General features: G+C 53.8%; 2 protein-coding genes across 2 annotated transcripts in view; one reads left to right on the top strand and one right to left on the bottom strand.

Moving 5' to 3' along the window:
- SERHL2 (serine hydrolase like 2) overlaps positions 1-16502 on the top strand; it is a 22014-nt gene extending 5512 nt beyond the window's left edge. Inside the window, 4 exon segments of the mRNA XM_044941945.2 lie at positions 7020-7054; positions 13780-13862; positions 15435-15531; positions 16369-16502. Of these exon segments, the coding sequence (XP_044797880.2) occupies positions 7020-7054; positions 13780-13862; positions 15435-15531; positions 16369-16488 (335 nt within the window). The 3' untranslated portion in view covers positions 16489-16502.
- Positions 15728-23835, bottom strand: RRP7A (ribosomal RNA processing 7 homolog A). Its single transcript, XM_006044009.4, has 7 exons — positions 23677-23835; positions 21629-21771; positions 19578-19703; positions 18770-18887; positions 18418-18515; positions 17942-18140; positions 15728-17261 (listed from the first exon to the last, which is right to left on the bottom strand). The coding sequence occupies exons 1-7, from the start codon at positions 23747-23749 to the stop codon at positions 17176-17178; spliced, it is 843 nt and encodes a 280-aa protein (XP_006044071.4). The 5' UTR covers positions 23750-23835; the 3' UTR covers positions 15728-17175.

Genomic DNA, 23835 nt, shown 5'->3' with positions numbered 1-23835 from the left:
AGGAACTGCTGTCCTTGCATGACTCCACCCCTTCCCCCATTATCCTCTATGCACAACTTTAGGTATAAAAACTACTTTGGAAAATAAAGTGTGGGCCTTGTTCACTGAAACTTGGTCTCCCCATGTTGCTCTCTCTCTCAAATTCTGGCTGAGTCTCCATCTGGAGCGCGGAACCCGCCATGCTTGCTAATTATGCCTGGGCTTCTAAGATCCGACCGGGGAGGCCTCAGTGTCTCCTCTCCTTCGGGAGAACAGAAGGACGCCTGCGGCCTACGCAAGTGGTGCAAACTTCTTGTCTTGAAGTTTTATTGGTCCCCCGCGTAAACCAAGCTACTCAGCCCCTTTTCTCCACTGAATTTTCCTACTGAGCTATCCTCATTCTATTACTGTTTATATCTTTAATTAATATCTAATTGAAGCTATTGTATCCTTACCCTCGCCGACGCCGTCCCCGCTTCGAATACCCTGGATCAGCCGGGGCTGGACCCCGCCAGGCACTGTCCTTTCTGAGGAATAACAGTGGCTAAGCTTTACTGCTGCTTGCTCTGGACCAGGCGTGATCCTAAGCACTTTGCAAAAGTACCTCCTTTAATGCTCCTACTGACTTATGCGTGCTAAGTTGCTTCAGTCACGTCTGACTCTTTGCGACCCCATGGACTGTAGCCCTCCAGGCTCCTCTGTCTCCAGGCAAGAATATTGGAGTGGGTTGCCATGCCCACTGCCCTATACTCGTCCCATTTAAAGCAGGAGAAATGGAGACTCAGATGGGCCAAGCAGCTTGTGCTAGGTCAGACGGCTGCTGCACATTCCAGAAAGTCACATCCTATGGGAAACTTGGTCAGGGGTTTGGGGGCTCATTGTCGAGGCACAACGCTGCCCTGGTCTGCCAACCCTGTGTGCTGGGTGCTCAGTGTCCGAGGCAAGGCTTAGAGGACCCCCACGGGGCAGGGGACTTTGAAGATGTTTTTCAGAATGGAGAAGTGGAGTTGGTGGCACCTTGGTTTCAGGGCAGCATCAGGCCTGTGTTTTCGGCATGTTATTTTCCAATATATTCAATCAGGAAAGCTTCACCCAGAGTCTGCTCTGTGCCCAGCCCCGAGGGTGGTGAGCCAGAGACGACACCTGGCTGGCACAACCCCAGGGGACCCCATCCATAAGTGCCCTCGCTGGCAATGACCCCCCGAGGAGCTCAGAGAGCGTGGGCAAGCTCTTCCTGCTGTCAGACTCCTAGACCTTCCCAGGTGACTTCAGTTTATGAAGAACCAAATGAGGCCAGAGTCCAAAGTCCAAGTGCCCTCAGGGAGCTGAAGGAGTTGTGGAATTACCCCAGCTGCTGGAGGTGGGGCCTTGGGAAGTGATAGGGACCTTGAATGGAGACAGCAGGGCAGCCCCCAGTGGTCATCATGTGGGGACTTGGGTGGCCAGAATTTCTAGTTGCTCAAGAGAAGCCAAAGGTCTGCTGCGCTGTAATTTTTTTTTTCTTTTTGGCCACATGGTGAGGTATGTGGGGTCTTAGCTCGCCAACCAGGAATAGAACCTGGGCCCCCTGCAGTGGAAATGCGGTGCCTTAACCACCAGACCACCAGGGAAGTGCCTGCTGTGCTGTAGTTTTTCTCAGAAGTTGCCAACCCACCATTAGGCCAAGGGGAATATCCCTGAGTGGTTTGGCAACCTGTTCTTGTCTTAGTCACCATATCTGCCCCTCCCTGCAAATCCATAATGGAGACGTGAGGTGGAGTGCAGAGGCCTATGGGCTCCCCCTCCCCTGATGGCAGACTGGAGGGGCCCCGAGGCAGAAGTGGGCTAATCTGGAATAAGACAGGGTGCCTGGCGAGGCTGGGGAAGCCGATTAGGGCAGCCTGGGGTCACGTGAGAAGGTGAGCCGACGCTGAGCCAGGTGTCGGGGGTGGGAGCAGAGGAGAGAGGCGTCCTGGGCAGTGGGCAGGTGGTTGGATGGCTGTGTCGGGACAAGCCCCTCTGTGGTACTGTGGCCCTTTGAGGCCCGGGGTTAACCCCAAAGCAGACCAAGCAGCCTCCCAGACCCAACCAGATAGGGTGACCCCGGGGAGCTGATGTTCCAGGCTCCTCCTGAGTCCTGACCCCCTGATAGCCCCCCACTGCATTCTGGAGCAGGTCACACCCCCATCATCCAACCCAACCCCCAAGGATGTGTGTTTCTTTCCTAGGGCTGCCAATACAAAGCCACACACACGGGGCAGCCTACACAGCAGACATTTATTCTCACAGTTTGAGGCCAGAAGTCAAGATCAGAGTGTTGGCAGGGCTGTGACAGGCTGTCCGAGCCTCTCTCCTGGTTTCTGGTGGCCTCAGGCGTTCCTTGGCCCATGTGTGGCCCCGTCTTTCTCCCCAAGTCTTCCCAGAGTCTGAGATGAGAGCGCTCTAGAAAAAAAAAAACATCGAGTAAGGGAGGCCAGAGTTGGGGCCGAGCTTGTCCTTTGCTCTCTTCAATAGAAGGGCCTGGGTTTACCTCGTGGAGAAGGTGACCTCTAAACCCAGGATGCAGGGAAACCTCCAGGAAAGGCTTGAGGCAGGAGCTTGATTCGGCTTCTGGGAAAAGCAGGAGGCAGCGAGCAGGGCGAGGAGGGAGGTCAGCTCCGATTTTATCTGCCTCTTATCCGTGTTCCTGTCACAGCCCTGGCCCAGGCTGTCTAGAAACAAACTCAGTTGTTGGCGTGAGGTGGGGAGAGACCTGATCCGGGTGGTTTTCGTGACCATGGACAGTCCCATGTCAGCACCCGGCCGCTGCAGCTCTGACTCGGTCACGAGCTGGGCTGCCCTGGGGCTGCAAGCCTGATTTGTTTTGACTTGTGCACTTGAAACACAAAAATTTGACACGAGGGGAATTTTGAATAGATCGCTTGTATTTAGAATAGAAAGACTGTGTGTGAAAATGGAGAGTTCCACTTTCTTTTTGTTCGTTTGTTTGGCTGTGCCAGGTCTCAGTTGTGGCCTGTGAACTCTTAGCTGTGGAGTGTGGGATGTAGTTTCCCAACCGGGGATCAAACCTGGGCCCCCCGGGGTTGGAAGCACCGGGTGTTAGCCGCTGGACCATCAGGGAGGTTTTCTTTTGAAAAACGCAAAGAGCTGGCCACACCTTCCCCATAGACAACAGCAGGTGGACGGAGACCCCACCACGTGCCGGTGGGTGCAGCACCCGCTCTGCCCAGCTCCTGTGGGTGTTTGAGTCCATGAGCTTGGCAGGTCCCAGTAGAGAAAGGGAGTGGTGTGCCACCTTCCCAACACCTCCCGCAAGCTCTCCAAATGCAGAGATTTCTATGGGCTTTACCCCATAGGCATGCTGCTGCTGCTGCTAAGTTGCTTCAGTCGTGTCCGACTCTGTGCGACCCCATAGACGGCAGCCCACCAGGCTCCCCCTGTCCCTGGGATTCTCCAGGCAAGAACACTGGAGTAGGTTGCCATTTCCTTCTCCAATGCATGCAGGCATGCTAAGTCGCTTCAGTCGTGTCCAACTCTGTGCGACCCCAGGAACAGCAGCCCGCCAGGCTCTTCTGTCCATGGAATTCTCTAGACAAGAATACTGGAGTGGGTTGCCGTTTCCTTCTCCCAATTCAGCCTCTAGTCCCTCTTTTTTCCTCAAAGGACCAGGGTGGAGCTGAAAGTTCCAAACTCCTAATCATGGCTCGATCTTCCTGGTGACCAGCCCCCATCCTAAAGCCATCCAAGAACCACCCAGGATCACCCCATTTGAACAAAAGACATTTCTACTGCCCAGGAAATCCCAAGGGATTTAGTAGTTCTGTGTCAAGAGACCAACTGTTAGGACAAAAGATGCCCCTAGCATTTCTACCGCTTTAGGAAGGGACAGTTTTTAGGAACTCTGGCCAGGAGCCAAAGAGCAGGACTCAAAAATATGTTGTATTATATCACCATGGCAGTCTCGAACTATCGGCTGTTGCAAGAAAGGGGGGAGTCTAAGGTTCTCATAACATCCCCTGCCTTCAAAACTATTTTCTTATAAAATGTACATTTCATGCAACCTTCTGGGGATTTCTAAACCCTTGGAGGAGGCATCCCTCACAAGTCAGGGGCTGGGCCAGCCTGAGGGGTCCCAGCCGCCAAGCCGACCTCAACCTCAACCCTCCCTGGTTCCTTCCCAGTAAAACAGATGCTGGCGTCTGCCTCTGTGTGGTTGTTGAGGGAATTAAATGAGGTGAATTGGCCCAAAGCCCTGCTCATGGCTGCTGGCACGTGGTGACTGTGGGATTGGAAAGAGACCACGCACCAGTCTCTTTCATGACCAGGAGCACCAGGGCCACTTGCTTTTGGACCTGGTGCTTGGACTTCTTATTTAAGTGACATCTGCTATGGCCCACCAGTCTGAGAAACACCGTTCTTGCCCTCACAAAGGTCACTGTCATAGGAGAGGCAAGCAGAAAAGCAGACAGGTGCGGGAGTGCCCAGGCGGGGCGGGTGTCAGCTGGAGGCGAGGCTTGGAAGAGACAGAGGATGACCTCAGGGCGGGGTGGGGCCTCAGGGCAGAGAAAACAGCACTGTGGGGTCCTCAGTACCTTGGGAGTCACCCCACCCCCAAGATAAACCCCCCCTTTCAAGTCTTTTCACATCCTCTGAGCAGCAGAAGCTCAGGCTTAGATGAGGGAGGAGGGCAGTGAGCCTGGAGGCCAGGAGACCCAGGGGTCAGCTCCAGTCCTGCACATGCAGCGGAGCCAGTCATCTGTGCAGGGAGGTCATGGCCGGAGCCGAAGGCGGCCCAGAGGCCTCGGCCGTGGTTGCATCAGACAGCAGTGATCTGGTAGCGCAGTGACCAGAGAGTCTTCCAATTACACGCTCCTTCTAAGTCTTTTGAGTCACAAATGCCTAAGAACTGCTACCAACAATTAGCTATGGGACTGCCTTGGTGGGCCAGTGGTTAAGAATCCGCCTGCCCATCAGGAGACATGGGTTCCATCCCTGATCCTGGTAGACTCCACTTGGCGAGGGGCAGCTGAGCCCGTGAGCCCGTGCTCCTCATCAAGAGAAGCCACGGCAGTGAGAAGCCCACACTACAGCGGGAGCAGCCGCCGCAAACAGAGAAAGGCAAGTGCAGCAACGAAGACCCAGCACAGGCAAAAAGACTTTAAAAAAATCAGCTGTGGACAAAAAAGAGACCAAATCCCTGTGTCCTCGTGGAAGCTGTGACCTAGCAGAGGAAAGAAGCACAGAGGGTAGATGACAGAAGGCATTAGAAATTTCTGGGGAGAACGGAGAGAAAGAAGTCATCTGTGCAGAGGGGTTGGGTGCGAAGGAAGGTCCCGGAGGCCTGGCTGGGAGCGTGGTGTTTGTGCAAAGGCGCGTGCGAAGGAGGGAACAGCCTTGCTTCTCTCAGGCAGCACGTCTGTGGGGTGACCCATGTCACGCATTCTCTCCCCTACTCAGGCCCTACACTACTCAGATCAGGCTGCCTCCAGGCTCTGAGATTCTGTACCCTCCCTGACACCCTGCAGCCTTTCTTTTTTTTTTTTTAAGTATGAAAGAATGCAGGGAAAACTGTTGGTTTTATTGGTATTAGAGGGTAGTTTTAATATAAGCTTGTTAGATATTCAGTCACTTATCTTGCCAAACAACATGCCAAGATGAACCTTGAAGCATTTATACAAATGAAAATGTTTTCATTTTTAGAGTCCTCAATTAACTCTAAAGACTCAGTATACAAATGCAAAAACTTGAACTTATCAATGATCCATCAAAATGTTGCCCTACTAATAACTGAGCAGTAAAAAAAAAAAAAAAAAATTCTGATTTTAAAATTAAATAGCTCCAGGTGAAACCATGTAATTTCCCACATCTATTATCTTTGTATTCTGCACAGAGTTCCAAGGCAAAGATTGCTTCTAGCTTTATGTCCTACCAGAGAGGATGACCCATGTGGCCGGCTCATCATGGCCTCTTAGCCTTCTTTCCTGAGTGATCCTTCACTTCTTTACGGGGAGGCATAGGAATTGGTTTCCATGGAATTGGGTTATAAAAGGCTGGTTCTGGATAAGAATCCCCACTGTAAAAAATGGGTTCTTTTTCTGAACGCATCCCTCGTGCTTTTCTTCAGCAATTGTCTTTCTCTTTTCATGTTCTTCCACTTCTTTCTTTCCAGCTGTTGATTTAATTCCTACTGGTCTTGGAGAGTCTCCTAGGCCAGCATGAGGTGGCTGTGACTCACCCTGGGGACATGGGCACTGGTGACGGAATAGCTGGCAGTGTTCGGCTACATGAGCTGATGGGGCTGCCGTCCTGACTCCTGCAGCCCTTTCTTGAGGGGACATTGCCCAGGCAGGAATTGCTGGGTCATATGTCACTGTGCTGTGCTGTGCTTAGTTGCTCAGTCGTGTCAGACTCTGCGACCCCATGGACTGTAGCCCATCAGGCTCCTCCATCCATGGGATTCTCCAGGCAAGAATACTGGAGTGGGTTGCCATTTCCTTCTCTGGGGAATATTCCCCACCCAGGGATCGAACTCAGGCCTTCCGCACTGCAGACAGATTCTTTGCCGTCTGAGCCACACGGGATAGGTGGCCCCCGTAGGGACCGTGGCAGAGAACCCAGGTGGAGCTGGGACCACCCAGGCCTCCCCCGACACACAACCTTTCTTTTTTGGCTCAATTTCTCTCTAACAAGTGATGATGTTCTTCTTAGCTTTTTGGTACTTCCTGGAACATAAAGATCCCAGTGAACATTTCAGGGCTCCCAGAGATGAGATTGTGATGCCAGGTGGGTAGTTGTTCCCACCACCACCGTCACTCTGTGCTCCCTCCAGGATGGCCCGGAGGCACCTGCCTGGGCCACTCCAGTCCATGGCAGGGTAGCTATGGGCAAGCTCTGCTCTGAGGAAGCCCGAGAGGATGCTCAGGGTGGTCCCTGCGGGCCCAGACTGAAGCAATGAGCCCTGGCTGCAAGGACCCAGGGTCCCTGGAGAACCGAGCTGTGTCTCCACCCCCCTCCACTTGCAACTGGCGGTGCTGAGTCCACGTCTCTCTGCTTCCTTCCAGGTGTGTGGCCGAACAGAGATCGGAGGATCACTTGGGTGAGTGCTACTGTCTTCTCGACCTTTCACAGTGCCTGTCAACCTCTTTCCTTTTTTATGGTAGTAAGAGATATATATGTATAGCAGGATAAATAACCATTTTCAAACCATCCGTGTCATTAAATGCATTCACGATGTTGTGCAGTTTTTACCACCCCAAAATTGTTCATCATCCCCAATGAAACCTCCGCACCCGCTAAACACCACCTCCCCCGTCCTCCTCCTTCAGCCCCTGGAAACCGCCAGACTGTTTTCTGTCTCTCCCAGTTGACTCCTCCAGGCGCCTCGTATAAGTGGGATCACACAATGTGTGACTTTGTGTCCGGCTTCTTTCACGTAGATAAATGTTTTCAAGGTTCCCTCGTGTTATAGCATGTGCCGGAATTCCATTCCTTTTGTGTCTGAGTAACATGGACGTGGGCGTCCCTTGTGGCTCAGCAGTAAAGAATCCCCTGACAATGTGGGAGACACGGATTCGATCCCTGGGTCGGGAAGATCCCCTGGAGAAGGGAATGGCATTTTTGCCTGGGAAATCCTGTGGGCAGAGGAGTTTGGTGGGCTACAATCCATGGGATTGAAAAAAGTCACCACCACTCAGCAGCTAAACAACAACAAATATGGATATACCATTCATCCGTGAAGGCAAGGCCTGCCATCAGCCACGTCGTGGGCAGACTTGCAGTTCTATCTCTTAGAGTGTCTGTGTAGAAAGACACTCTACACAGACAAATACAGACATTCTACAAAGACAGTCTTTTGTTCTAGGGCTTTTTTTTTCATTGCTTAGGTGTTTACATGTTTAGTCGCAAAGTTGTGTCTGCTGCTTTGGGACCCCATGGACTGTAGCCCACCAGGCTCCTCTGTGCATGGGATATTCCAGGCAAGAATACTGGAGTGGGTTGCCAAATGGTTACAAATGCTTAGATGGATTTGGAATGACTGGAAGGGCAATAGGAGTTCTAGGGCAGGCCAGCCGACAGCTGGGGGAGGGCGTGGTCAGAGGTCCCTTAGAGCAGGTGGGCCGTGCCGGGCCCCAGGAGCAGGGTGGAGAAGAGAAGGATGCTCAGGTAATTGTGACCACACAGGTGAGGCCTTGGAGTCAGTTCTGGGCATCTGAGGGCGTTCCTGCTGGAGGGTTTGAAGCCTGAACGAGACAGGAGAGGGACTGGTTAACAAAAGGCCTTAGAGGACTTCCCTGGTGGTGCAGCGGTTATGAATCTGCACTTGAGGGTTCGGGTGTGATGCCTCGCTGGGGAAGTTTTGCATGCTGCAGGGTGTGGCCAAAAAACAAGCCAACTAAAGGCCTCAGAAACTGGCAGGCAGCCTGGAGGCAGCCTGGTGTGTGACAGGAGTACTCTAGAAACTCAGTCATCTCTGCCACAGAGAGGCTCTGTGACCTTGGGCAAGGCACTTACCCTCTCTGAGCCTCAGCTGTCTTGTGTGCAGAAAGAAAATGCATTCGTTCATTTATTCATTCACGCAGCCAGGTGGTGAGCCGCCAGGAGGTGCCAGCCCCTGTGCATGCCTTCCTGGGGTGGCTGTGAAGACTAGCTAAGGTCACGAGCTGAGTGACCGGGCACCGTGCCGTCACTTCCGGCGCTCACAGATGAGGCTCTTTCTGCAACCGTGTAAGAGGGTTAAATGCTCTACACTGTGAGACGCTAGCATTAGAGGAGGGACATTCTGGCCCCATGGAGCCTGCTGAGAGCTGTCGCCCAGGCCCAGGCGTGGACATGAGGCCTGAACCAGGGCATCAGCCAAGGGGATGGGAATGTTCAAGGTTTGTTTTTGATCCAGCTGGAATTTGTTCTCAAGCCAGGAGGGGTTGTTTGTTTGTTCAGTTGCTCAGTCGAGTCCAACTCTTCGTGATCTCATGGACTGTAGCCCACCGGGCTCCTCTGTCCATGGGATTTCCCAGGCAAGAATACTGGTGTGGGTTGCTCTTTCCTCCTCCAGAGGATCTTCCCAAGCCAGGGATCGAACCCAGGTCTCCTGCATTGGCAGGCGGGTTCTTTACTGCTGAGACACTAGGGAAGTCCATGGAGGGGTAGGGATCCATTTTCATTTTTTCCCCAGAGGAACACCAGTGGGTCCACCGCCAGTTATCCAGGGCCATCCCCACCACAGGGCTCACTCTCTGTGGCTTGTCTTCTGGGTGCCCATCCTTGGCGGGGGAGGCGGAGCTTACAGCTCGATCCTAATCAGCAGGATCCTGGAGGCCCTGATGGAGAAGTCTTCCTCCAGGGAGTCTCCTGGCTGGCCCCCCTGGGGCTGAGTCAGGCTGCCGTCCCAGCTGTCCGCTTCCCAGAGCACAGTTTGGGTTTTTTTTTTCAGTTTCTGTAGTAGTACTACTCTTGCCAGTTTATTATTTTTTAGACTATTTATTTACTTGTTTATTTATTTGGCTGCGTCAGTTCTTAGTTGCACCACAAGGAGTCCCCACTGTGTCTTGTGGGCTCAGCCATTGGGGTGCGTGGGCTGAGTTGCTCTGCTTAGAGTCTTAGTTCCCCCACCCAGGGTCGAACCTGCATCACCCGCATTGCAAGGCGGATTCATAACCGCTGGACCACAGGGAAGTCAGTTTGTTTTTGAGGGTGTTTGGAAATGCCCTTCCAGCCTCGGGGACTGTGCCCACAGCTGTTCTGCAGGGGGAGCCGTGTGGTCATCACAGGGCCAAGGGAGAGGGCCACCCACAGATGGGAAGACTCCCCTTGGGGCAGAAACTAAATCACCAAAGAGACAAATTCTAGGATGGGCCTGTCCCTGCTTTTTATGCCCCATCAATCTCTTTGTCTGCATCAAGTCACACATTCTGATTCCTGTTTCTTTCTAATACGTTTTGATACCAGAACTAGTCCATTCTCCTTGTTCTTTCACACATGTTCTTGCTTTTTCTCACATAGTCTCACTTCTGAATGAAGTTTAGAATCATTGACTTCTGTTAAAAATTATTTTGGGATGAATTTGTAGAATACTTTGGGAATTTAATTATGAAAGTTATGAATGAGGCTCTCCCAACTTATAATAAAGGCACCACCTCAGTTCACTGGGGGGCGGGCAGTAGGTTATCTAGATGGAAAACTATGACCCCAGGTCCCTGCCTCACACAATATACAAAAAATTAATTCACCATGGATCGTAGATCAAATATGAAGGGTGAAACAGTAATGTTCTAGAAGAAAAATTAGGGAATGGTTTCATGACCTTGGGGTAGACAAATATGTTTTAAGTAGACTAATACACACACACACCATGAATCAATGAAAATGTTGATAGATACAGCTTTATTAAAATTTAGAATTTCTATTCATCAAAATAGAATAGTAAAAAAAAAAAAGAGGGACTTCCCCGGTGGCTAAGACTTTGTTCTCTCAATGCAGGGGCCCTGGGTTCGATACCTGGGGAGGGAACTAGATCCCACATGCTGCAACTAAGACCCAGTGCAGTCAAATAAATAAATATGAATAAATATTTTTTTAAAAAACAGAATATTAATGAAAAAAGGGGACTTCCCTTGTGGTCCAGTGGCTAAGACTCTGCGTCTCCAATGCAGAGGGCCCAGGTTCGATCCCTGGTCAGGGAACTAGAGCCCATGTGCCACAATTAAGACACGACAGAGCCAAATAAGTACATAAATACACAGGTTTGTTGAAGGACTCATGTCTGGAATATGTAAGGAACTTCTACAAATCAATAAGATTAGAGGCTGACAACCTCATTTTTAGAAACTGGCGAAAGATCTGAACAGGCCCTTTCTGAAAGAGGCCATCCAGATGGCCGATGAGCACATGAACGGTGCTGGACGCCATCAGTTATTAGGGCAACGCAAATCAAAGCCCCAGCGAGAGACCTCCACACCCGCTCCAGAGCAGCTAAAACCGAAGTCGTGACAGTAAATACCAAGTCTCGGTGGGGATGTGGAGAATCCAGAACTGTCCCACACTGCGGGAGGAAGTGTAAGTTGATGCAGCCATTTTGGAAAACTGGCAGTAACTACCGAAGGAAAATATATTGAAATTCTCTGCCCAGCAATCTCAATCCTAGATATACAGCCAGCAGCACTGCGTGCTGTGTGCTCCAGAAGACACGGCAGCTTGATTCATAATAGCCCCAAAGTGGAGATCACCCAAATGTCTATCAACAATAGAATGTGTAAACTGCCACACATTCATACAGGAATGTGAAAAATACACATACAGACCAAAAGAAGCCCGAACTCAAAAAGAACACTATGACTCCTCCTATATGAAGTTCGAACAGCGGCAAAATTGATCTAGGGAGCCAGAGGTCAGAACAGGTGGTGTCCATGGAGAAGACCCCCAGAGGGAGCCGGCTGGTTGCTGAGCAGTTCCAACCTCCATCTGGGTCATGGTTACATCCTTACGTGACACATTTATCCATGTGTCAGAGGCCATGATGAGGTAACACTCAGATCTGTGCACTTCATTATAAGTTATACTTGAATTTATTGTTGTTGTTGAGTTGCTAAGTCGTCTGACTCTTTTGCAGCCCCATGGACTATAGCCCATCAGGCTCCTCTGTCCATGGGATTTTTCAGGCAAGAATACTGGAGTGGGCTGCAATTTCCTTCTCCGGGTGATCTTCCCATCCCAGGGATCAAACCCATTGAATCTCCTGCATTGGCAGGTGGATTCTTTACCGCAGAGCCACCTGGGAAGCCCACACTTGAATTACAGAAGAAAAATATAGATCAGGGAATGGAAGCAGACTAGGAAAAGAAGGTCAAGAGAGGGATGGAGAAGAAAAGAAAAAAAGACAGAAGGAGTTAAGATGCGGCCAGCAGCTGTCCTCAAAGGCTTTTTGGAGCCTTCATATGGTTGCCTTTGAGGAAAGCGCTCCACAAACAGATCTGTGTTCTGTTTTCACGTCTGGAGACGTGCATGGAGGTGATATCTGTCAACCTCTGCCTCAGAGACCTGCCTGTAATTCTGTTGAGGGCCTGCCTGGGCCATCAAGCCACAGGGTCCCAGTCCTGGTGGGAGAAGCAAAATTAAAGCAAGGCTGAGAGACCGAGCATCGAAGAATTGATGCTTTTGAGCTGTGGTGTTGGAGAAGACTCTTCAGAGTCCGTTGGACTGCAAGGAGATCCAACCAGTCCATCCTAAAGGAGATCAGTCCTGAATATTCATTGGAAGGACTGATGCTGAAGCTGAAGCTCCAATATTTTGGCCACCTTATGCAAAGAACTGACTCACTGGAAAAGACCCGGATGCTGGGAAAGATTGAAGGCAGGAGGAGAAGGGGATGTCAGAGGATGAGATGGTTGGATGGCATCACCGACTCAATGGACATGAGTTTGAGTAAACTCCGGGAGTTGGTGATGGACAGAGAAGTCTGGCATGCTGCATTCCATGGGGTCATAAAGTGTCAGACATGACTGAGTGACTGAACCGACTGAAATGAGAGACTAGGGGTGGGGGGCAGTCCATGCCTGAGCTGAGTCTGGCACCATCTCCTGTCTCACCGGTTGTTGTTTAGTCACTAAGTCGTGTCCAACTCTTTTGTGACCCCATGGACTATATATAGCCCGCTAGGCTCCTCGGTCCATGGGATTTTCCAGGCATGGATACTGGAGTGGGTTGCCATTTCCTTCTCCAGGGGATCTTTCCAACCCAGGGATGGAACCCACATCTCCTGCCTTGGCAGATGGATTCTTCACCGTTGAGCCACCTGGGAAGCCGGTCAGCTGCTGACTGAGACACAGTTGCTTTGCCTTTCTGATCCTCTGGGGAGGGGATAACATGTGGCATGTCTGGGTCCTCAGTAAATCTTCATCCAGCAGGCCTTGTGGTTGACAGGGGGACCTCTGTTTCTGGACATTGCAGCCTGAGAAGAAGGAGATAGCTGGGAGGGGTCAGGGCAGAACAAAGATGAGTTTTCTTGGCTGACCAGATAGTTGTGGGTGTGCGTGCAGCTTCCTCTAGATGCTGTAGGGGAACTGGACATTAACAGTCAGTCCATGTTGGGGCACTCTTGAGTTAACCCACTCGGCACACACTCACTGAACCCCGTGCCTGTCACACGTGTGCCGAGAGCTGTGGACACAGGAAATCCTGAGTGCCCGCCCTCAGAGGGCTCTCGGCCCAGAGCAGCGCAGTCCAATAGAAGTATGACGTGAGCTCATGTTAAAGTCTCACCTTCTGGTGGCCATACAAAAAGAGTGAAAAGAAACAGGTGAAGTCAACTTTCATAATACCTTCTAACTCAGTGTATCCAAGGTGTTGTCACTTCAGCATGGAATCAACATAAAAAAATAGTCGAGATATTTGACATTATTTTTTCACACTAAGTCTTTAAAATCCAGTGAGACAGCATGTCTCAGGCTGGACAAGCCCCATGCCAAGCCCTCAGCAGCCACGTATGGTTACCGTGTCACGCCTCAGTCCTAAAACCTCGGCCCGAAGCGCCCCGGGTCACTTCTCTGCATGTAGTTGCATGGCCTCACCTGGCAGAGGGGGGCCATGTCGTCTGCCTGGGCAGCCATGAGCCCAGGAGGAGGGAGAACGATTACGGGGACTAAAGTCTCCAGTCTGAGGGAGGTGAAGCCTCTCTTGAGGTGGTGATGTGGCTAGGCAGTGGGCTTGGTCCTGGTTGGGTGCCCGAGGTGGGTGTCTGCTGCTCCCAAGAGAGCTGGGTTTCCACCCACAGCAGCGCCTGGGGCCTCATGGCGAGAATTCACTGGGGTTTTTTGTCTCTGCAGGCAGGCAGAGCACTGCCTCGATTTCATCAGCAGGGAGCTGTTTGTGCACTACATCAAAAATCTGCAGGCCCGCGTCCTGCTCGTCAAGTAAGTTGGAACCAAGCACCCCAGACAGACCCGAGTTTCAGGAATGCCCAGGTCTCCTGGTATGAGACCACTCTGCCATCTTTCCTGGGCAGTGCCCCCCCCGACCTGTCACTGGTACATGGAAGGCAGGCGAGGGGAGGGGCATGGGGGAGGGCACTGGGGGTGGGCAGGGACAGCACCACACCTTTCCACAGGTATCTGTGTCTGGGGGGAGGGGCACACTCAGGTGTGGCAGAGGGACCAGCAGTCAGTACCGCCTGGCCCCATCCTCCCAAACCCTCCAGCCACATTGGGCCCCGTGCACCCCCAGGCCGGCCCTGTGCCTCCATCTGCTGTCCCCCCTCCGCCATCCTGTCAGAGGCCATCCGCCACCTCCGGGACCCACAGCCCGTTGAACATCCTTCGCGGGGGCTCAGGTGCCACCCCTGCTCCACTGCATTCAGCCTGGACCTGGGACCTGGCAGGAACTGTGACTTCCGGGGACTCGTCTGCCGAGAACAGGGGTTCAGAAGGCAGGGACTCACGGGGGGCAAATCCCAACCCCAGGGAGGGACGCTGCGCACCCTCTGGGACATCTAGACTTTACGCTGAGGGCCTGGAGGAGCTAGAAACTCGAACCCTGCCAGGCTGCTGTGCGACTGTAAAACAGTGCAGCCACTTTGGGAAGGTCTGGCAGTTTTTCAAGCCTTGAGATCACCATGTGACCCGGCAGTTCCGCTCCTCGGTGGGATCGCAGCATCTGCCCACACCACAGCGAGTGCTGGTGGCTCACAGCAGTGTCCTTCAGAACAGAATGAGCCGAGCATGGGAGGCAACTCCCATGTCCCTCAGCTCACCGCCAAGCAAACGGGCTCCATCCACACAATGGACTGATGCCGCAACGAGATGGAATGACGGACACTACAACAGGCAGGAACCTTGAAAACGTTAGACTCGTTGAAAGAAGCCAGTCAGGAGAGCCCTCGCACTGTGTGATTCCATTCACTTGCAAGTCCACATCCATCATGTGCTCAGTCGCGTGCAACTCTGCGACCCCGTGGATGGTAGCCCTCCAGGCTCCTCTGTCCATGGGATCTCCCAGGCCAAGAATACTGGAGTGGGCTGCCATTTCCTCCTCCAGGGGATCTTCCCCACCCAGGAACTGGACCTCCTGCATTGCAGGATCCCCTATGGCTCAGTTGAGGTGATAAATAGGATCTAAAATTGACTGTAGGGATGGTTGCTCACCTCTGAATGTACCAAAATCCATGGAACTGTACATTTTAAATGGGTGGAATTAATAAAGCTGTTAAAAAAAAGAGAAAGCACGCACTCAGAAGCTGGTTCAGATCCTGGCTCCACCATTCAGTGGCTAACCCTGGGAAGATCCTGAGATTAACCTTGTGCAGGTCTCGCTGAGCTGCGAGGCCCAGTGGGGACTAAATGACTCAGCCCTGAACTAAACCTGGGCTTGAAGGGCCCGGCGGTGGGAAGGTGAGAGGAATGCTCGTGCTTGGGCCCGTCTCAGAGCCCAGGGCAGAGACAGAGCATGCAGGGAGCGGTCCCAGGTGAACCTTCCTTCTCATCTTCCAGAGCAACCGAAGGACGTTATGCCTTGAGAAGAGAGGACGACACCGACAGGGAGACCGTGATGTTCGTGGTCAGCTCACTTAAGTCTGTCCTGAAAGAGGTGGGTGCCCAGGGCTCAGGGCAGCTGGGGTCGGCAGGGGCTGCCAGGCTGCCCTGGGCTCCACCTGTCCATCTCTTTTCTTGCACTGGGACCCCTGCTCTGGCCCCAGGTCTAACAGGTAACCCCAGGAGCAACCAGGCCTCATGTTGCTACTGCAGTCCCTGGAATCACATGTAAATCAGCACAGAAAGCAGGCTTTTCATTGGCAGAATCTCCTGGTTTTATTGTCCTCCTGTATTCCTGGGCCATGCCCAACTGAGTGGTTCTACAATTTCCTAGGGTCTCAAATGGGAACAGATGACCAGTCCCACCAGTGGGTGCCAGACTCCAAGCTGGAGGGCTGGGACGTGCGCTGTGACTTTGATGTTTGCCTGGGCTTCTGGGAGCACCTGGCATTTCAGGAGCATCATCCAGTACAGACAGCTGACCCTAGGGCCTGAGCAGATGGCCGGGCGTCATCACAAAGGGGAAGCCCCTGTGTGGCTAGCCGGGCAATGTTCAGTGTCTTTCTTCCTGCCCTGTGGGCCTTTCTTCTGGGCCAGTTGGAAAGGCTGCTTGTTCCTTCTTCAAGTGAATATTATCTGATGACCAGACCCAGGAGCAGCCCCTGGACTGCGGACCCCTCCCTAGCCGAGCTCTACAACTTCAGCTCAGAATGGCCTAGAACCCAAGGGCTGGGCACTTCCCTCCCAGGAAGGCCCTTCCCACTGGCTCCGAGCCAGGCCCGACTGGCCCCTCCCCTGACTGACTAGGGCCCGCAGAGCTGTGGACACGCGGAACTGCTGGGAGGCGGCCTTCCACTGGGTCACCTCATCCCATGTCCCCTTCCCTCCCCAGAGGTTCCAGTACTTTGAAGTCCCAGGCAATCACTACGTCCACATGAACCAACCCCAGCAGGTGGCTTGTGTCATCAGCTCCTTTTTACAGAACAAGGATGGGACCCCAGCCTCCCTGTAGCCCTGGGCCTGGGGCTACAGCCGCATGCTCCCAGCTCCCTAGCCCAGGCCAGCGTGCTGGGGACAGGGCCCCTGGTCCCAAAGACCAGCACGGCCAGAAGCGAGTGCTATGGCAGAGCTGGGGGTGGGGGCGCGGAGGGGTGTAAGATTCTGACTTTAACATCTGTGACTTCAGGGGGGGAGGGATGGTGTCTGTTTTGTGACTGGGCAGAGGGCATGTGTGAGGCCTGAGATAGGCCCAGCTGGCTTTTGTAGTCCTTTCTTGCCACCCAGCTGCATGAAATATAAAACGTTCTTGTATTCTGCTTGTGAGGCTGTCTCACTGCCCACAGGGGCTTCTCCATCAGGAGGAAGGGGCGAACACAGCGGACAGTCAACCCTGAGAGGAGAGTCCGGAGCCAGGCAGGGACAGGACCCAAGACAGGGAAGGAGCCAGCTCTGGGCCAGGGGCTTCCAGAGGCCAAGTCCTCGCTCCGGGCCCTAGGACAGCTGAAGCACATGGGAACCGACGGGTGACTCTGTCCTTCACCCCACCCCGTGGGCTCAGGTCTCTGGGGTTTCACACAGCAGCCCCTCGGCCTGGGCACAGCCATTGAGACAGGTGTTCCAGGACCCCAGGTCCTCGCTGGCCACACACTGCCACCCGGTCACCACCCTGCTCCTCGAGGCCCGTGCGGACGGGAGAGGCTCAGTAGGGTCGGAACTTGCGCTGGGCCCGCATCAGCTCGATTCTCTGCTTGTCCTCCTCGAACTTCTTGCGCAGCTGCGCAATATCTGGGGTGAGAGGTCAGGAGGGGAAACAGGACCGGGATGAGACGGCAGGCCGGGCGGGAGCTATGCCCCGCGGCCCACACTGGAGAGGACAGCAGCTCCTCCCCTCAGCCCCCACTCCCCTGGTGGGCGCTCAGTACGACCTCCCCCATTGCCTCTGTGCTGGGAAACGGTGCAGATGCTGCCAGGAAATGGAACTGGGCCGCAACCCAGTCAGAGGATGCAGGCTGAAGTGGAGAAGATGGCATGCCTGAGGTTTCAGACAGAAACTTTACCAGGTCAATGGGGCTTCCCTGGTGGCCCAAGGATTAAGAATCTAATCTGCCTTGCAATGCTGGGGACTCAGATCCCACACGCAGCAGGGCCACTAAGCCCTCATGCCACAACTACCCGAGCCCAGGCACCTCAACTAGAGAGAGACCCACCCATCACGGTTAAGATTTAAAACCCAACAAAACCAAATAATAATAAAAAAAACACAATCTCTGTTATGCCCTCCACCTCCAACACACAGCCCAAGGTGAAGGAAGAAGGTTTTGGGGGTGCTGGGAGACCCCCAGGACCCCTCGTCCAGCCTAACAGACCAGGAAGCTCCACACAGCTGGGGCTGGCAGAGCGGCCACAAGACCACGGCCCAGGCACGCAGGCAGTGGGGTGAAGGACAGGGCCCTGGGGCGCCTTACGCTCCATCTTGGTCTCGCGGTGCTGCCAGGCATAGAAGTTGAGCAGCTCCTTGCGGGCCCGCTTCCGCCTCTCCCGCTCCAGCACCCGTAGGCTGGCCGCCTCTGTCCTCGGGAGCACTGGTCGGCGGCCCCGGCGGGTCACCTTCACCCAGCCCTCCTCGTCGGGGACGCCTTCCTCCTCCTTGGCCTTGGCCTCCTCCTGCAGGGAACAGGGCCCGTGATGGGCGGGCGCCTGGGACCCACCCTGTGGCCCCAGGAGCCCCTCGCCGCTTCCTCTCCGCTCTCCCTCCCATGCCTGGCACCACGCTGCCACCTCGGCTGCTCCCTCCACGCCCAGCACCGCGTGCCCTCATGCTGCTCCCCTCCAGCCCTGACCGCCCGGCCCGCCAGAGACCATTTCCCACGAGAGGACCGTTTCCGGCTGGATGTTACCAGCAGGGAGGCCCAGCCAGCTGCTGCCCGTGCAGAAGCCCCACCTCGGCTATCTTCCGGTCGTATGTCTCCATAAAGGCGTCCACCTCAACCCTCAGGGCCTCGGGGTCTGGCACCGAGTCCGTGTAGTCTCGGATCCACTCTGAGGGAGAAGGGGGCGAGGGAGACGGGGATTCCTAGGCCCGCCCCTCAGGGTCCCCCCAGGACCTGGCAGCGGGCCGGGATCTCCTCGCCCAGGCCGCCAGGATGCTGATGCGTGGGCCCGGGTTCGCGCCTGAGGATAAGTCCGGGGGCGGCGAGCGGGGGCCCTCACTCCTGCCCACCCTGAGGGCCAGGCGACACGGGCAGACATGGCCCCCAAAGCTGCCCTCCCCGCCCGGGGCCCACGGTACTGACTGAGGACGCCGCTCCTCACAGGGTGACTCTCAGTGGAGACCAGCAGGGGGCCCTTCAGGGCCAAGGCGGCCGACACACTGCCTGGCTTCTGGAACAGCACGTAGGCAACCTGGAAGCCCTGGAGGAGGTGAGAGTTCAGCGGCCGGAGCCTTCCCCAGGGGGACTCACCCCAGGGCCCCCCACCCGCCCTCAGCCTGACTGTTGCGGGACCAGGAGGAGGGCTGTTCTAACCCAGGGGTGGGGCGCCCACACTCCTAGCTAGGCAACTTCTGCTAAGAGTGACCTGATCCCACGTCTTTACCGGGGAGCAGTGGACCCTGGGGGCCCCTGTTTCACTTTTGGGAGGGACTCAGGGGAGGGCGTGCTCTCCCGGGGCCAGGAGTGGACGGACAGATGGGGCGGGGGGGGCGCCCACAAAGTCCCCTCAACAGGAGGAGGTGTGGGCACCGGATGCAGAGAAGGGAGACCAGGGCCACCGAGCCTAAGGAAGAATCGACTTCCGCGGGGGGAAGCCAGCAGCGGGGGTGCTCGGGGAGGCCCCTCGGGCGGGGAGCAGAGATGTCTCTGAGCTTCCCCACTCCCAGGATGATGGAAAGAGCCGGACAGGGAGGCTCCAGGATGTGGCAAATCCGGGTGGAGGCCACTCAGCTGACAGGACTCCTAGACCACACAGGTCAGGACGGGCCTGACCACAGGGAACACCTTAATTGCCGCGGCCACCCCCGATGCCACGTTCCCCTCACACGCCGGGGACACCGCTCGGCCCCGCCCACACCCTCACTGGCGCGGCCCGGTCCTGCAGGCTTACGGAAACTGGTTTGGGGTGAAAGAACTTCGACGGGGGCTCCTTTGGGCTCTCAGCAAGCTCCGGCTTCTCCTGTAACTCCACCGACTGGACGGGCCCACACGGGGAGAGGAGGCGCAACAGGCACTCCTGCCGGGGTGGAGAGAAGCGCAGGGTGAGCCTCCCGCCACACCGGAGTCCCGGAGTCCAGCCTGTGGAGCGTGCACAGAGAGCCTGGGCACGCCACCCAGCTCCTCAACACCGAGGTCACAACCCCAGCCCCCCACGGCCCAAGGGGGCCACCTTTTTTGACTTTGTGTTCAAAGCTGTGGGTAAAAAGGGACTCCAGAAGGAGGATACAGAGGGGAGACAGAATTCAGGTATAACTGTTTGGCTTTATGACCTGACCCTGCTGGAAGCATGTGCCCAGGGTATGCTCTGTCTGTTCCGGAAAGGGACTGCTCCCTTTGAAAGGCCATCTGGCTGAAAGATCTTTCTTCCCCTGTCAATGTCTCTGAAGGATCTCCAAAGGAGGAGTGGGTTCTCAACTTTTCTTTTTCCCCCTATTACAAGAATGCATGCGTGCTAAGTCACTTCAGTCGTGTCTGACTCTTTGCGACCCCATGTTCTGTAGCCCTCCAGGCTCCTCTGTCCATGGGATTCTCCAGGCAAGAATACTGGAGTGGGTTGCCATGCCCTCCTCCAGGGGATCTTCCCGACCCAGGGACTGAACCCAGGTCTCTCAGAATAGGTGGGGAAATTTTACTACCTGAATCAGCCATTTAGAAAGAATTAAATCTCCCCTATTGGAATCAGGTTGGTGGTTATCCTTGGCAGGGGGAAGGGGCGCAGCGGGATTTCTGGGGTGTGGGTGATGCTCTGTTTTTCAGTCTGGGCGCTGATGACACAGATTTGCTCAATCTGTGAAGTGTAGTGAGTGCTACACTTGGGCCCACGTGCTTCTCTATTCATACACTAGTCTTCAGGAAACATTAAAAACGACATCCTCCCCTCTCTCTGTTTTTCTCTTTAACTGCAGAGGAATCTTTTAGAAATTAATATTTCTTTTCTAAAAAAAAAAAAATCATCAAAAATCCAGCAATTCCTTTAGTTTCTCTTCTGTAAATTAAAGAAATACTAAATTTAGTAACTTTTATGAAGGAAAAAAATAACAGACATATCTGCATAGTAGTGCATGCATGCTAAGTCACCTTAGTCATGTTCAACTGTTTGCAACCCTATGGACTGTAGCCCACCAGGCTCCTCTGTCCATGGAATTCTCCAGGCTAGGATACTAGAATGGGTTGCCATGCCCTCTTCTAGGGGATCTTCCTGGAGGGATTGAACCTGTGTCTCCTGCATTGGCAGATGGGTTTTTTAACACTAGCACCACCTGGGAAAACTCTGAATAGTAGACTCAGAGGTAATGTTATTTTCTCCTACTTTTCTTATTTTTTTTTTTTACTATGGATGAGTATCAATTAAAAAAAAAATGTTTATGTTGTCAGACTTCACACAAGTAGTTAGCACAACCTTCACAATACTCAAGAAAAAATGTGAGAACAAGTGTCTGTCCTGGAGGAGGGCATGACAACCCACTCCAGTGTTCTTGCCTGGAGAATTCCATGGACAGAGGAGCCTGGCAGGCTACTGTCCAAGGGGCTGCAAAGAGCAGGACACGACTGAACGACTAACACTTTCAGTTTCAAGTGTCTCTGTCCTAGGGTGGGATTATGCTTGGCAGACATAGTTATGCAGCAACTGCTTTAGGCAACAGAACACTTCGGCTGTACTATAATACTACCTGCAACGGACACATATCAATTTTATAATCGGGGGAAAAAACACGTAATTCAAACAATTCTGGGTAACATATAAAAAGCTATGGGCTCCCTAGAGAATTATATTTAAAAAAGGACACCTTTAAAAAGCCAACTTCCTGTCACAAGAGATGCAGACTTCCAGACACCAGGGCTTCAGTTAGCTGCTTCCCTCTCATCACTGAGGACTGGGGGGTGGGGGGCCCACAGGAGCCCCTGCCCCAGGCTCAGGTTCCCTCCCAGACACCCATTTACCTCTGTGCAGTACGGGGGCACGTTGAGGACAAAAAGGGTCCGCTTCGGAGGCCAGGGAGACTTGGTGCCTTCTCGAACTTTGTGCTCTCTCACATAGAGGTAATGAGAGGATTGCTGCTTTTCAGAGAATTTGATCGGAATGGCTGGAAGGAACATGGGGACGGGGAGGGACGACACACGAGTCAGGTTCAGGCTGTCCCTTTTTAGTCCTGTGTGCCTGTCGGTCCGCCCATCCACCATCCATCCTTCACTGAACCCTTCTCTCAGGCAAGGCCTGTGCAAGATGCTTGGGCAGGCTACGCGGCTGGACGAACACCATCTGCCCAGGAGGGGCTCCAGTCGGTAGTAGAGAGAATGAAAATGAGATGCAAAAGGAGAGAGGTTCAAACTCTGCTGCTCTGGGGGTAAACCCCAAATCCTTACCACGGTTCCCCGTGTAGCCTCTCTTCATCCCATCTTCCCCTCTCCACACCACATGCCTCCTCTCTGTTCCTCCAATCAGCCAGGGCTTCACCCATGCTGCTCTGAAACATCAGCCCTCATCCTTCCACCCATTCTTCAGGTCCTCACTTCCTCGGGAGAGCCTTGCATGCCAGGTTAGAGCTACCTGCTTTGTGCCTTAACATCTCTCTCGGTCTCTAAGCCCCCTGCTGTGTGATGATTTGGATAATCGCTGGCATTCCCATAAACTTTAATCCTGTCACAAGAGATGCAAACTTCCAGACACCACCTCTCTGGGCACAGAGAGCATGGAGAGAATCCAGCTGCAAGCCCTGCACTCAGGAAGCTCATGTGGTAAAGTGGGAGGACAGAACAACTCAGCATGTAACAAGCTGGTATCAAATAGGAAGGAAGCACACAGAGTGAAGCAGAGCAGGCTGATGGGTGGCAGAGGCCTTTTGGGACCACCTCTTTGAGGAACTAACATTAAAGCCTCCACCAGGGGCTTCCCCAGAGGCTCAGTGGTAAAGAATACACCTGCCAATGCAGGAGACACAGGTTGGATCCCGGATCCGGGAAGATCCCACATGCCACAGAGCAACTAAGCCTGTGCACCACAGCTACTGAGTCTGTGCTCTAGAGCCCGGGAACAGCAACTGCTGAAGCCTGCATGCCTACCTAGATAGAGCCGGTGCTCCACAAAAGAAACCGCTGCAATGAGAAGCACGCTGCAACCAGAGAGCAGCCCCACTCCTGGCAACTAGAGAAAAGCCTGAGCACCAACCAAGACCCAGCACAGCCAAAAATAAATAAAATTCCAAACAGGAAGGAAACACAGAGTGAAGTAGTGCAGGGTAATGGGTGACAGAGGCCTTTAGACAGGCATCTATCAGGACCACCTCTTTGAGAAAGTAACATTAAAGCTTCGACCAGCATGACACGAAGCCCTGTAACACAGCAGAGCTGTCTGAGGAACTCAGAGGAAAAAGACACAGTAAGTACAAAAACTCTGTGGGTGTAAAGAGTTTGTTGTCTCGGAGAAACAGACAGAGCTATAGGTTAGCTAGAGCCAGGATAGAAGTGATGTGATGTCTGGATTTTGTTTTACGTGCTAACTTTAATCACTGAAGAGAGTTCGTCGGGGATGGGCGTGTGAGGCAAGATCTGAGTTAAATCTGACTTTAGAAAGAACATTCTGGCAGCTGAGTGAAAAACAGAAGGCAGGGGAACCAGTGAGGAGGACACATAATAACAGGCGAGGTGAGCGCTGAGCGGGCTGGACCAGAAATTGCAAAGAGGGGCTGATAAGTGGATGAGTGTATCTCAGGGGAGAGAATGTAGACAGACACAAGTTCGCCCTGGAAAAGTGTGGACGGAGGTGCATTCACTCAAGGAAAGCGTTGGCCAAACTAGGTCCGTCCCGAGCCAAGTGAAGCCAGACGAGAACAGGCGCCGCGTGGGCTAAGGGGGCCCGGGACTTCAGAACCTTCTGCGGCTCACGTCCAAGCGTGTGACGGCTCCTTGGGGTCCTGAGCCACTGCCGACCCCCCAGGCTCTTCGTGGAGAAGCATGGCCACTCCCCGGCCTCGCGCCCCGCATTCCCTCACCTGAGTAGCCGGGCAGGGTTGGAACCCCCGAATCAGATTCCGGCACCGCACGCTTCCTTCTGCGCGCCACCATCTTGCCGACCGGAAGCTGCGGGGGATGCTGGGAGTTGTAGTCAGTCGCTGGCGGCCGTTTCCGCGATGACGCCGCCTCCTGGGGCC

The sequence above is a fragment of the Bubalus bubalis genome, chromosome 4, assembly GCF_019923935.1.
Source record: "Bubalus bubalis isolate 160015118507 breed Murrah chromosome 4, NDDB_SH_1, whole genome shotgun sequence".
Lineage (NCBI taxonomy): Eukaryota > Metazoa > Chordata > Mammalia > Artiodactyla > Bovidae > Bubalus > Bubalus bubalis.
The sequence above is the reverse complement of the archived record's forward strand: the minus strand, read 5'-3'. Positions and strand labels throughout refer to the sequence as shown.

Coding starts and splice junctions, on each gene's coding strand:
- RRP7A (XM_006044009.4), bottom strand. CDS start 23,749: ATGGTGGCGCGCAGAAGGAAGCGTGCGGTGCCGGAATCTGATTCGGGG. Junction 21,772..23,676: donor AACCCTGCCCGGCTACTCAG/GTGAGGGAATGC, acceptor TGTTCCTTCCAG/CCATTCCGATCAAATTCTCT. Junction 17,262..17,941: donor CCGCGAGACCAAGATGGAGC/GTAAGGCGCCCC, acceptor CTCTCACCCCAG/ATATTGCGCAGCTGCGCAAG.